Below are 14949 nucleotides of genomic sequence, written 5' to 3'. Positions count from 1 at the left end.
TTCGTATTAGGAAATTGAGACTTGATGAGTAAAGTAACTTTTCAACCCACTGTTGGTAACAGAACTGGGCGTAGATAACAGGTTCTACCTTAACTTCCAACCTAGGTCTCTGTCTTTCCATTAGCCCCTGCCACAAAGTTGCCCATTCAACAATGTGAGCTTCTCACCTTGGTGACATAAGCCTAGGGCCTAGGAAATAAGATAAGGAAGGACAATGTCATAAGGATACTAGAAGAGCATAATAAAATTAGACTATAGGTAAGCTTAGAAGTTTAATTGTAAAACCAAAGAGATACTTAAGAGGCAGACACAATCAGGTCAGGTGCCTGAAATACATTATTACCTTCAGGCATATACTGCAGGAAGACTAAATTCCTTTCTGATGACTACCTAAGATGATTCTGAAATGATAGGTGTGTTGATTTATTGCACCTTCTGGTAAAGTAGAATATTTCCACTAAAATTTAACAAAAGCCTCTCCTCTATCTTGCGTTGTTTAATAGTGCTCTTTTCCCTACTTGAGTGTTCAGTGTCCTTGATCAGAACACAAATTCATCCAGGCCCAGTCTTCCAGCTCATTGGGTACATTAGCCAGAGTTAGCTGGTTAGATGGCTTGGAGACTCTTTTTTCCTATATTAAAATAATACCATTGGATTTCAAGGCATTTCTACTCTTTCATTCATTTACTCATTCATTCAACAGATATTTTTGAGTGCCTACTGTGTGCCAGACATTGTTCTAAAACAAAATGGTCAAAAATCTCTGTGGTTATGGAGCTTATATTTTAGATGAGGACATAAATAAGATAAAATTAATAATACATTATTAAGTATAATGTCATTATATCTGCATGTAAACATACACACACACACACACACACACACACACACACACACACACGCAGAGGACTCAGATCTACCTTCAAGAGCGAACCTGCTGTAAGGAGTGTTAACCCACAGCCTCCATCTACTTCTCCTTCTCTGAGGCTCCATTGCAGAGTTCACATAAGGCCATGCTCCTTGGGGTGCTTCAGTGACTGGGCACAGCAAAGGTCCCAGAGGTCACATGTGCCTAATGCAGAACTCCTCCTGTGCAGACTGTACTCTGGGCTCCTGGTTGACCTGGCTGAGACTATCCCAGAGCTACAGTATACTGCAGTCTAAGGCTCCTCCTACTCACTCCTCCTTCCCTCCCCCTCTTCCTGTTACAGATGTCAGACCAGCATTGTGGTCTGAAGGTCTTCCCTCCTTCAGGCGTCCTTGCTTCCTCTCCCGTTTTTCTTCCATGGACATTTTCCCAAACCGACCTCTTGACTTCTTTTTTTTGAAACAGAGTCTCGCTTTGTTGCCCAGGCTGGAGTGCAGTGCCCATTTGCAGTGGGTTCACGCCATTCTCCTGCCTCAGCTTCCACATAGCTGGGACTACAGGCACCCGCCACCACGCCTGGCTACATTTTTTTTTTTTTTTTTTTTTTTTTAGTAGAGATGGAGTTTCACCGTATTAGCCAGAATGGTCTCAATCTCCTGACTTTGTGATACACCCGTCTCGGCCTCCCAAAGTGCTGGGATTACAGGCGTGAGCCACTGTGCCCGGCCACCTCTTGCACTTCTAATTCTGTCTTAGCCTTTGCTCCCTAGAGGACTCAAACTCATATATATCTATTAATACATATGATTGTGTTTATATGTGTTTAGGGCATGCAAAAAACAAATCAGCAGAAAGAGATGTGGAGCTAGGGGTATAATTGTGAATAGTGTGAATAGGAAAAGCCACATTAAAAGAACATTTGAATATGTCAATCAAGACAGGGGAGGGAGGTCAGTGAGCACACTATGCAGTTGTCTAGGGGAAGAACTTTCCAGCAAGAGCAAAGGAAAAGAGCAAAGGCCCTAAGACAGGGCATGTCTGCTAGGATGCCAGTATGGCTGCAGTGCAATGAAAAAGAGAAAGTGAGGGAGGAGAGAAGGTCAAAGAGGTGAAGAGTTAGGCGGTGGGTGTGTAGAGTGGGAATTGTGCAAGGTCCTGTAGGCCACTGTGAAGATGGGAAAGCCCTTGGAGGGTTTTAACAGAGGAGTGATGAATGAATAACTCTGGCTTGTCTATTAAAAATAGTGTATAGAAGAACAAGAGGGGAAGCAGAGAGACTGGGTAAGACCATGGTTCCCAAACTGTGCACTGAAGTGCCCTGTGGTACCTCAGTGAATTCACAGGGGTACCTTCCTTGGAATAATTTTAAAGTTTTAACTTTTAAATTCTGATATTAAAAAACCACAGTGACATCTGTCAAACATCACATGAAATTAGCTTGAGGCAGATTATAGGTTCAACTTTATATCCCATGTCATTTTGTGATAATGTGATATCTCTGCAAAGCGTTTGCTGTGATAAAAAGCAAGTGCCACATGGAAATCAGTGGGGAATAGGAAATGTGGAAGGTGGTGTCCAATCTGTTTACAAGGTTTGGGAACTTATATAAGAGAAGCTTTACATTGTTAAGATATAAATAGATTTAAAATTGTTTAAAATTTAAATTGTTTACATTTATTTAAGATATAAATACATATCAAGTTGTATGAACCTAGCTACTTAATACATGAAAACATTAGGTAATTCTTTTGGCCTAAGGGAGCCATGAAAAATAAATTACGGAGACACTAAGTACACCATGAACCAAGAAAGTTTGGCAACTACTGAGTTAGGAGGTTATGTGATAATTCACACAAGAGATGAGGGTGGCGTGGAATAGGCTGAGAAATGGTCAGATTTTGGGTATATTTTAATGGTAAAGGCCATTGTACTACCGAGAGTATGGAAGAAGTAGGGAAATAAGAAGGATTCCAGATTTTGACCTGGGTTGTCACTATCAATTGGAGAGGAAGATTAGAATTAGTTTTGGTACTATCCAGTTTTAGATGCTGTCATGGACAACCAAGTGGAATTGTCGAGCAGACAACTGGACTTTCTGAGTCAGCAGTTCAGGGAAGAGGTCTGGGCTACAGATATAAACATGAAAGTCATCCATTTATAGGACTGGAGATCACCCAAAAATGAATGTGGACTGAAAGGAGAAGTCCAAGGACTTAGTTTTGAACCACTGCAACACATATAGTATTTTTAGTTCATCTTTTTGTTTATAGTGCATGTCATGGTACCTGGCACGTAGTAGGCAATCAGTGAATATCCAAATACCTATTATTTTACAAGGGTAAAATGTGTACATACCACAGAATTTTAGTAGACGCAGGGGGTATGCACTGAAAAGTATGTCTTCTTCCCGCCCCTGTCTCCCAGCTCCTCTGGCCACGCCAGTGTTATCAGTTTATATTCTCTGAGAGGTAATATGCATTTATATGCAAGAGAATATGTCTGTTTATTTGTTATAGTAATTTTGTTTTACATTTACACAAGCATAGTATACAGCACACATGATTCTATACCCTGCTTGGCTGCTTGGTCTCACTAAACAATACACTTTAGAAATCATTCCATTTCAGTACATATGGAACAGCCCTATTCTTTTTTTTTTTTTTTTCCTCTCTCTCTCTCTTTTTTGAGAAAGGGTTTCACTCTGTTGCCCAGGCTGGAGTGCAGTGGCTTGATCGTGGTTCACTGCAGCCTTGACTTCCCAGGCTCAGGTGATCCTCCCACCTCAGCCTCCCCAATAGCTGGAACTATAGTTGCACGCCACCACACCTAGCAAATTTTTTGTAGAGATGGGGTTTTGCTAGGTTGCCCAGGCTGGTCTCAGACTCCTTGACTCCACCCACCTGGGTCTCCCAAAGTGCTGAGATTACAGGTGTGAGCCGCCACACCTGGCCGACAGTCATTTTTAACAGCTGCAGAGTATTCCATTGTGTAGACATAGTGTAATTTGTTTAGTCGGTGTCCTGTTGATGGATGTTTAGGTTGTTTGCAATTAGGTTGTTTCAATTGCAAATAATACTGCAATGTTAATTCTTTCTCTGTGTTTGAGCCATTTGTGTGAGCCCCTTTATTCAAAATAAATTGCTAGAAGTAAAATTTAGTATGTGCCTTAAATATTGACAGATTTTCTAAATTGTCTTATATAGAAGTTGTCCCAACTTACACTTCCTACAAAGTCAGATGCTTGATTCCTTCTGTCATAGTCAACAAAATGTGTTAAACCTTTGATTATTGCCAATATGTTTAGTGGATTTGATTATTGCCAATATGTTTAGTGGAAAATGGCACACTATTTAATTTATCCTATTATGAAAAAAATTTGATCATCTTTTCATATATTTAAACTTTTTAGGGATATATGGATTAATCCTAAACAGTTTTAAGTAACTAAACTCAGCATGCTAGAGAAAGAATACCATATCTGGTAAAATCTAAAACTGTTTAGAATTAATCCATATATCCCTAAAAAGTTTAAATATATGAAAAGGTGGTCAAATTTTTTTCGTAATAGGAGAAATTAAATTAAATACAGTGAGATGCCATTTTCCACTAAAATGTTGTGTGTGCTTAAGTGTTGAGGATAATGATAACTCTGAAATCAAAATATTTTAATGGCATTTTTCTTGAAAGTAAAATAATTCATGTTTGGTTGCTCATGTTGGGTTGCCCTGTTAGTTATCGCTAGCAACTACCCCTGGGTTGACGGAATTCATGGTCTTGGGTTTGGTGTGTGTGTGTGTGTCGTGGCCAGAATTCATCATCGAATATGAAGATGCAATGCACGAGCCAGGGCTGTGGCACCACCAAACTGAAGTTTCTGGAACACAGACCACAGCCCAGCTGAAGCTGTCTCCTTACGTGAACTACTCCTTCCGTGTGATGGCAGTGAACGGCATCGGGAAGAGCTTGCCCAGCGAAGCGTCTGAGCAGTATTTGACGAAAGCCTCAGGTAAAGTGGGAAAGCGGGACTTCTAGGGTACAAAATGAAATAAAAAAGCTTTCCACTCTTCGCAAAAGACCAAAGCTTACGCACATGTGGCTGCTTAACTTCCAGAACCAGATAAAAACCCCACAGCTGTGGAAGGACTGGGATCAGAGCCTGATAATTTGGTGATTACATGGAAGGTGAGCTATGATGCCTTCAAATTTATTCGCTATTTTTTAGAGTGAAAAAGAAGTTGTTTGAAAATATCTATATTAAAATCTCATTTCACCTATTTCTGGGAAAATAGATAGATAGATAGATAGATACATATATATCTTTACTTAAGAGGCAGTATTGTGTGGTTGTTAAAAGCTTGAGCTCTGGAGTCAAAATGATTTGGTGCAAATCCCAGCTCTGCCACTAACTCTTTGATCTTAGGCCAGTTGTTTAACATCTCTGTTAGGCATCTGTATGATGGGAATAATAATAGAACCAATTCACAGTATTAAAGGAGCTAATACATATAAAGCACCTAGAACAGTGCCTAGCATATACACGTGCTCAAAAAAATGCTAGCTAGTGTTATCATAAAGAACCACCTGGGGCCAGGGCTGGGGCCGGTGCCTCACACCTGTAATCCCAACACTTTGGGAGGCCAAGGCGGGCAGTTCATGAGGTCAGGACTTTGAGACCAGCCTGACCAACATGGTGAAACCCCATCTCTACTAAAAATACAAAAATTAGCCGGGTGTAGTGGTGCGTGCCTGTAATCCTAGCTACTCAGGAGGCTGAGGCAGGAGAATCGCTTGAACCCAGGAGGCAGAGGTTGCAGTGAGCCGGGATTGCGCCACTGCACTCCAGCCTGGGTGACAGAGCGAGACTCCGTCTCAAAAAAAAAAAAAAAAAACACCTGGAAGACATGCACCAAGCCATTCCCAGCAGTCAACTTCTTTAGTGGGGAAAGCTTATCTGTGTTTTCTGGATTTGGAAAATTAACATATATTTACTCATAATTCAAAACCTATTTTAGATAGATGCATACATGCATACTTACATGTATACATATATGTACATACTTACATTTATACAAACATGTAGAAACAACAGAATGACAGGCTAGCCTTTTTTAATAGAGAGGAAAACAGTCCATAAGTTTCCATCTCCAAGTAAAATGGACAATGATGTACTATTGCACAAACAGGAATATATAAAAGATTCTATGTGACTGAAATGTCTTAAGAATCACCACCCTTGACTGTACAGCCAGAGTTTGAAAGGTTTCTATGGTATTTACTGCATCAAGATAGTAATTTACAACCTTTGAAATGTTGATCCCAAACAAGCTTTGAATCTCATTGCAAATGCGCAACTGACAGAAGGTCCCTGCCGAAAATAGTTAATAGCCTGCGTTTTAGTATTTCAGTGATCACTTTCTGTAGGTCTGGGGATTGAATTTACTGTTCCTGTAAAAGATTGTATAGTTGATGTGTGTTATAAGCTCTGGTTATTTGGCTTTTCTTGTAGCCCTTGAATGGTTTCGAATCTAACGGGCCAGGCCTTCAGTACAGAGTTAGCTGGCGCCAGAAAGATGGTGATGATGAATGGACATCTGTGGTTGTGGCAAATGTATCCAAATATATTGTCTCAGGCACCCCAACCTTTGTTCCATACCTGATCAAAGTTCAGGCCCTGAATGACATGGGGTTTGCCCCAGAGCCAGCTGTAGTCATGGGACATTCTGGAGAAGACCGTAAGTGATGCCGTTTCCTTTCTACTTTTCCCCAGCAAAACAGACTTTCCAAGGTGCAAGCCAAGGCCATTTCCAGAGCTGCTCAGGTTGCAAATGAGGGAGGTGGCAATTATTTTGCATGACTTTGAATTTAAACAGCCTGCTGTGTAAGAAAGAGTTCAGAACATTCAAGGTGATTGCAGTATAGTTGTCCCTTGGTATCCTCCACAGGGGATTGGTTCCAGGACGCCCCGCCTTGGATACCCAAATCTGCAAATACTCAAGTCCCACAGATAGCCCTATGGAACCTGCCTATATGAAAAATCAGCCCTCCATATCCTTGGGTTTTGCACCTAGGAATACTGTGTTTTCCATCTTCTTTGGTTGTAGATGCAGAACCTGCAGATGTAGAGGGCTGACTGTATTTTGGGGGGAAAAAAATCCATGTGTAAGTGGACCCATGCAGTTCAAACCCGTGTTGTTCAAGGGTCAATTGTACTTTTAAAAAAATCTTGTTTTCCTACTCAGGACGCTGAGGTGGGAGGGATCCCTTGAGCCAAGGAATTTGAGTCTAGCCTGGGCAACATAGCAAGACGCCATCTCTTTAAAAAAAAAAAAAAAAAATCTCACAAAGTAAAATAGATGCCCCGAAATCTATGTTCAAGCCTTAATAATCCATAGAATAGGTCTGCAGTATGCTTCAAGCCAAAATTATTAGAGATAGTCATATTTATGGATGAAATTAAAAATAACATTGATGCTTCTACCGCTTCCCTGTCCTTTTCCTAGTCCCAATGGTGGCTCCTGGGAATGTGCGTGTGAATGTGGTGAACAGTACTTTAGCCGAGGTGCACTGGGACCCAGTACCTCTGAAAAGCATCCGAGGACACCTACAAGGCTATCGGGCAAGTGAAGGGGGACCTTTTGTGGCTTTCTTTAGTAAGGGCAGCAGCGAATGCCGCTTCTCATGCACACCACAGGAGGTGGGGCTTATTTGGTTCATTGCTTTGTGAACCTGTGGACTGAAGAGTTCATTTGGCTCATTGCCTCAGGTAGCCACTGCCAGAATTGACTTGAAATCCCACTGCATCCAAAATAAGAAAAAAAAAGTTTTCTCCATTTTTCCCACCGATGATCTAACATTCTACCAAATAAGTATGTATACAAAATGGGGAAAATTAATTTTTTAAAGACCTAGAATATTACCAACTGTAGCTAGCTTTAAAGCAATATGGATCACATGTGTTGAACACACAAAATTATCCTGATAATCGTTTAGGCATTTTTAAAATAATTCAGAATATACTTTAAGACAATATACTCTTAGCTAGGTCATTCTTATAAATATCCATTATCTTTGTTCTTGAGAAGTACTGAAAGATAGATATCCATTATCTTTTTTCTTGAGAGGCACTGATTTCATAGAGATTTTTTACTGATAGGCAGCCAAGCATACAGTCACTACTTTGATTTGTTAAGCCTGACCCCTAGAGGTCACTTTTTGTACTACATCACGTTCAACTTTTTTTCCCCATAGCGTTGCCAGATTCCATATAAATGTTGACTTCTCCTGAAAATGCCTTTAAATTCCTAAGAATTTAAGAGGACTTAGTAAACAACAATTCTGGATTTGTGACCAGAATTAATCAATACTTTCTTATCCATCTCTCCAAAACCTGTGCCTGCAATCGAATACAAAAAAAAGTATTTTAAACTAAGTGATACAGTTTGATTTAGTGGAAAAATTCTAGACTTTCAGTGGAGGATCCCCTGTGGCTCTTGATACCTCTGTGACTGTGAAGGTCACTTAGTAGCCCACATGTTCATCTGCACCATATGAATAACAGTAATAAAAGCCTCACTGTGGTGTTTAGGATTAAACTAAATGATAGATTATACATGAACATGTATTAATTCTGGAAAAATATGTAAACATTGGGCAGTATTTTTTATTTTTAGAATATTTTGTACAAGTAAAAGACTTAAATCCTATTGTCCTCCATTTGTCTCATGTTCTAGAGAAAACCATATGGGTCTCGTGCTGTTTTCATTTTCCTTAGACTCCTATGACGAAATAGTGTAGCCCAGCTTTGTCATGTGGCTGTAATTTAATTTCCCTTATTATTTATGGGCTTCTGTTCCTCTTGCCTCAGAATCAATATCCATCAGTTTTGCTAGTAATTTTCTTCTAAAATATACCAAGGGAATTTTCTGGAAAAACAACAATTTCAATTTTGTGAGCATAAGGAATCTTGTTTGCTCCTTTGTGCATTCCTGACTTTCGTTCTTGCTGTTTCAGATTTACTATTGGAAGACACAGAGTTCATCTAAAAGAAACAGACGTCACATTGAGAAAAAGATCCTCACCTTCCAAGGCAGCAAGACTCATGGCATGTTGCCGGGGCTAGAGCCCTTTAGCCACTACACACTGAACGTCCGAGTGGTCAATGGGAAAGGGGAGGGCCCAGCCAGCCCTGACAGAGTCTTTAATACGCCAGAAGGAGGTATGGAATGGATGTGTCTCTAAGATCTCGGGAACATGTGGCATGGCCTGAGAGGTTTTGCCTGACAGAAGGGCTACTGATCAAAGTATATTCTGGAAGCCAAATGTGATTGAAATTTCCATAGATGAATACAGCACACACAAAGCTACCAAAATGTCAGATCATATGTGGCTTAAGCGTACATAGAAGGCTTCAGAACCCAAAATGCTGCTCTGAAATGCCCTCTCCCTTGACTTAAAATTTTTCTCCACACACAGTGTCCGAAACCTTGTTACTTTGACATTTATTTGGATCATTAACTTTCTGACCTGAAAGAGGTTCCATAACCTCTCTGAGTGTCAGTAGCCTCATCTGAAAAGCATGAGAACCAAATTAGATAACCAACCGAAAACACCTGGAAAGGAAAATATTTCTATAAGTTATAGTTTACTTCTATAGCATCTTTCTTAGTGCACTTTTCTAATGTATTAGAAAGTTGAACTGAGTTAGAAGGTTGCAAGTCTTGACCAAGTGGATTGGGAAGAGGTGGGAAAAGTCATTGCAGCTATGGGCAACTGCAAGGGAGGGAATAAGGAAGGACCAAATATATATTGATCCAGGAGTCGGGGAGAAGGAATTTGGACACAGGGACAAGGGAGCCTTTTGGTTGAGGGAGAGAGGGGCCCATGTAGTAAAAAGGATGAGGATTTGAAAAGGCAATAAAATGGGCTTTACCTATTTTAAATTTGGTATGACAATGGCCAGATAGCTTCTATAGCTTGCTTAGCTCTTTTTAATAAAAGAAGTTCACAGAAGATGCACCCTACCCTGGCTGCTAATTGAAAGATTCATGATGCAGGCAGCTGCCCAGCAGCCTCTGAGAATCACCCTGTGTCCCAGCTCCCATCTCATTATAAGTTTCTGTCCTCAATCTCACTGTCCCTTAGAAAGTCAGGGCTCTTCCTACTTGATGTTTTCACAAGTGAGGCCTCACACTGCTTCTTTAGATGATTCAGGGAAAGGTGTCATAGAGGAGATGATCAGAGGATTGAAGGGTAAAGAAGAGAGGAAGAAGTATGTCTGAAGACACAAAGGTATGAAATAGCCTGGCTCCTTTAGAAAACTGCAAGTTTCATGGCCAGAACTGGTGAGAAAAGGGAGGAAGGTCAGCTAGGGAAGGCCCATATCATGGATGGTCTTGGGTGCTGTGGACCATCCTGCAGGCCAAAGACTGTTAACCTGGGGACTGTAGTCCCTTAGGGAGTCAATGAATGGGTTTAACGAGCTCCATGAGCTTCCTGAAATTGTATGCAAGATATGTGTATATTTTTCCAGGGAGTGTTTATGGCTGTCATCAGATTCTCAAAAGGCCCTGTGATCCCCTAAAGTAAAGAACCACTTACTGGGTTGGGGAAGCTTAGAAGCCTAGAACTATGTGCCGGGCATGGTTTTAGGACCAGACAAAGACATCTAAGGGCCTAAAGCAGGGAAATGGCAAAGAAGATGGGGATAGGAAGAAATGGATATGGTTTAGATTAAGGGAGTGGAGTTAGTGTCTGAGGAGATGGTGGAAATGAGGCACATAGGGAAGCTCAGGGTGACTCGCTGGGTTTTGGCTAGAGTGACAATAGGGAGAGTGGTTCCATTAGTTAGTTTCCAGGGGCAGTGGTAGGGGAGTTAACCATTGCGAGAGAGAGCTGCCACACGCCATCATCCACATGAGGAAGTGAATAAAAGATGAGCAGACATGTTTCCTCTGGTGATTTGCCAGCCTCTGCCACAGAGAACCTGAGACCCCTCGGGCCTTCCCCAGGGCCAGGGGTGTGCCAAGGTTGGGCTTTTGTCCATTCACCACCAGATCCTGGGCAGCTGTCAGCTCAGGATAAGAAGGTCTCTGCACCTGGGTGTGCTGGCCCAAAGCCCACCAGGCAGGGCATTCTGACTGTTTGGAGACACCTGGTTTGTTGGAGAAAACAGTCCTTGATGGTCCAGAACACAGCTGCTTCCACTCACAAATCTGGTTAGAATAGTTTCACTTGGTAGCTAGTTTGCTTCTATTAAGACAGCATTCATGCGTCAAATAAGTACTGCCTCTTTTTAAAATATTAGGTTTGAGTCCATCTAAAGGCAAAGTCATTATGTGTTTTGAGAAGATGGTTTTATTGAATATAAATGTAAATGACAAGAGAGAAAAAGGAAGAGAATAACTAAATGGGTGCCTGTCACAGGTTTTTACTAATGTATTTTCAGCTGAATCAGGAATGAGTTACTGAAACTCAAAACCTTGAATCGTGTGAGCATGGTGAAATGTCAATTTAATACATGTTGAAACATGCAGAAATCTTTGTGTTGACTGTAAGTTCTCACTGTAAGTCCCCAGTGCTCCCTCATCTTTGAAGATTGTGAATCCAACACTGGACTCTCTCACTTTGGAATGGGATCCACCAAGCCACCCGAATGGCATTTTGACAGAGTACACCTTAAAGTATCAGCCAAGTAAGTTGTTGGGATGAAGAGAAGGGGAAATATGGTTTTTTTATTTTATTTATTTTAACTGACAAATAATTGTACCTCCTCATGGGGTACATAGTGATGTTTCGATATATATAGTGATCAGATCAGGGGAATTCACATATTCATCTTCTCAAATATTTATCATTTATTTGTGCTGGAAACATTTAATATCCTCCCTTTAGCTGTGGATGGAACACCAGAACTTAGTCTTTGTATCTTGCTATCATTTTGTATCATATATATATATACATATGTATACATATACATATATATATATTTTTTTTTTTTTTTGAGATGGAGTCTTGCACTGCCGCCCAGGCTGGAGTGCAGTGGTGCAATCTTGGCTCACTGCAAGCTCCACCTCCCAGTTCATGCCATTCTCCTGCCTCAGCCTCCCAAGTAACTGGGACTACAGGCGCACGCCACCACACCCGGCTAATTTTTTGTATTTTTAGTAGAGACAGGGTTTCACCGTGTTAGCCATGATGGTCTCGATCTCCTGACCTTGCGATCCACCAGCCTTGGCCTCCCAAAGTGCTGGGATTACAGGCGTGAGCCACCGCACCCGGCCCATTTTGTATTCTTTAACTGATCTCTCCCTATCTCGCCTTCCCCCTGTCCTTCCTTTATTTCTGGGATCCTGTGTTCTACTTTTTACTTTTGTGACATGAACTTTTTTAAGCTTTCACCTATGAGTGAGAACATGTGGTGTTTAACTTTCTGTTAGAAATACAGTTTTAAAAATACTTAACTGTTATCGGAAAATACAAGCTAGTTTTTCTTTATATATGTAGAATATATACACATACCTTCAAGTGTTATTTCAGAAAGAACTTCAAATCTAACTTTTTAAAGAAAAATGATGTCTATGTTATTAAAAATTAAGTAATCTGTAGAATAATACAGACCTTTAAGGGTGGGGTTAGGTGAGTCCTGTCATTAAATCAGATACGCATTTTCTATAAATAGAAAATAGTTCCTTTGGCAAAAGGCCTCTGAAGAAAAATGTTTGGGGTTATTTAACAATACGACTCCACCTGCAGGAACACGGGGGAAAAAATTCTATTGTGATTCAACCACAAAATTCTTCTAGTTTATTAGCCAATAGAGAATATATTCCCCCTTGTGATATGATATGATGATACGATATGATAGAACATAGCATAGGAGCTGTTAAAAGGTTATCACTTAGTTATGCTGGGCAAAGAGTGAGTGGGATTATAAAAGTCAATGTAAGCCAGGGTGAACATTTTTAGTTGACGTATTTATTTATAATAGTATTCCTATAGCAATTAATGGAGAATGCACTTGTTCGTTATTTCTTATTGACAGTTAACAGCACACATGAATTAGGCCCTCTGGTAGATTTGAAAATTCCTGCCAACAAGACACGGTGGACTTTAAAAAATTTAAATTTCAGCACTCGATATAAGTTTTATTTCTATGCACAAACATCAGCAGGATCAGGAAGTCAAATTACAGAGGAAGCAGTAACAACCGTGGATGAAGGTAAGATGGGTATGTATAAAATCCATATAATTATAAGCATCATGAAATAAAAATCTTTAAGTTTATGCTTTGTTTTTCCTTCTTGCTATAGAATGTCTGTCTTACCTGATTAACGCAAACACTTATTTATAATTTCTCATTCTGATATATAATCAGCTATTTAGTTCATATTGGACTAACTGTGATATTTTCCAACTCCATGTGAAACTTTTTAAAATTTATATTAAAATCTTAGAGTGGGAGTGAGTAAGCATAATATTTGCCACACCTGAATTTGAAGTTCAGGGGAATGTTGTTTCCTGTTTACAACTTTATATATTATATATATTCATGCACAAACATATATGTACACATACATATAATACATATATGCATACACAGACATACACACCTATATACGCACAAATATATGTAATTTGAGTTCTGGTCCTGATTTACTGGAAATAATTTTCTAGTTCATGTATCGATTTACATTTTCTAGCAAGGAAATCGAAACAGTTATTAAAGAGTGCATTTATTTTGTGTTTGAGCAAAAGATTTTACATTTTGGTATGTACAAAGAAAGCAAAATAGCCCATTATGGTATTTAGAAAAGGAATTAACATTTCTTTTCATACTTTAAAAAGTTATTCTGAAATCTTGAGATTCAATGAAAATTATCAAAAATATTATAAAAGATTTTCTGGTTTTGCATGTCTCTAAATGGTAGAGTTGCTTAAGGATTATCCATTTGACTATCATTGATAGCATAAAAAATTGACAATTTCTATCCAAAAATTGGTTTGAAATTACATAATAAACAAGTATGAATAATGCACCTTAAGTAATGTGTTTGAATACTGGGTATTAAAACTGGGTCTCCTGATAAGATTTTGGTACTGGATTTGAATACTGGATAAGTTTGGGGACACCAACATATCTTTGTCCCCTATACCTGATGTGGTACACTTCATTCTTCTTGCATGCTTTAGCATTTTAATAAGTGTTTTTGTATCGCTATACATGCTCATGGGTGTGTTACATCTAACTATATAGTGTCCTATTTCTGTTTCCCTTCATTAAAGCTGGTATTCTTCCACCTGATGTAGGTGCAGGCAAAGGTAAAATAATTCATCTGCATGACTTTATACATGTGTGAAATTTGCAATGTGAAACATGGGGAAGTGCAGCATGGGTAAAACAGAGAAAATATGCTTTGAACCACAAAAAGAAGAGAAGATCTCATCCAATCTTGGCTTTAAAATTAATTTCTAGTCCTTTCTTTACAAGTAGAAAGCCACATATTGAATTCTCCAAAAAATTTTTCTTGAGACTTATCCCTGGTACAAATCCTAATCTTAGCTTCTAATACTATGATTTTGGCTGGATCAGACAGGACCAAAACTGTGGATTTGTCACAGATCCTCTATATGGCCATGCCACATTATTTGGGGTTCAGAAATATTAGCCCTGTGATGAAAACAGCCTGGTAGAAATCAGATCAACCAAGCTTCCTGTTCTATTCTGATTTAGCTGCTCTCCTTGTAGACACAGTGTACACTCGGCTGCCATTGCACAAAACCGTCCATTTGGAATTACAGCATAGCAATACCCTCCAACTGGTTTGGGAGTAAGTCTCCCCGAGCTTAGGGTCCCCTACAAGTGAGTCTTCCAGGTGACCCATCTGCTCTTCTCAAATGTGTTATCCCATCCTGTCTTCACCCAACTGCCTAAGTCTCTTCCTCCTGAGTAATAGCCAGCAATCCACAGTGGATTTTGTTCTCCTTTATTTCTGACAGCTCTCTGGGTCAGAAAGATTTGTTGGGAGAATGGTGCTTGAATAGGTTGTAATATGTCTTCTATTAGTGGCAATGCCAAAGATGCC

The 14949-nt window shown here is 39.8% G+C and overlaps 1 protein-coding gene across 30 annotated transcripts in view; it reads left to right on the top strand.

Moving 5' to 3' along the window:
* Positions 1-14949, top strand: part of NRCAM (neuronal cell adhesion molecule) — a 311540-nt gene that overhangs the window by 269124 nt on the left and 27467 nt on the right. For 13 of the 30 annotated variants that reach the window (XM_032761412.2, XM_032761427.2, XM_058425934.1 and 10 more), the window contains 8 exons: positions 4677-4874; positions 4980-5050; positions 6375-6600; positions 7369-7484; positions 8879-9083; positions 11436-11558; positions 12909-13094; positions 14150-14185. In XM_032761412.2, the coding sequence (XP_032617303.1) occupies positions 4677-4874; positions 4980-5050; positions 6375-6600; positions 7369-7484; positions 8879-9083; positions 11436-11558; positions 12909-13094; positions 14150-14185 (1161 nt within the window). The remainder of the gene's footprint in view (positions 1-4676; positions 4875-4979; positions 5051-6374; positions 6601-7368; positions 7485-8878; positions 9084-11435; positions 11559-12908; positions 13095-14149; positions 14186-14949) is intronic. The other 17 variants (XM_032761443.2, XM_032761416.2, XM_032761442.2 and 14 more) reach the window with 3 other exon arrangements.

The sequence above is a fragment of the Hylobates moloch genome, unplaced genomic scaffold, assembly GCF_009828535.3.
Source record: "Hylobates moloch isolate HMO894 unplaced genomic scaffold, HMol_V3 SCAFFOLD_1, whole genome shotgun sequence".
Classification (NCBI taxonomy): Eukaryota; Metazoa; Chordata; class Mammalia; order Primates; family Hylobatidae; genus Hylobates; species Hylobates moloch.
This window is presented reverse-complemented; position numbering and strand designations above follow the sequence as displayed.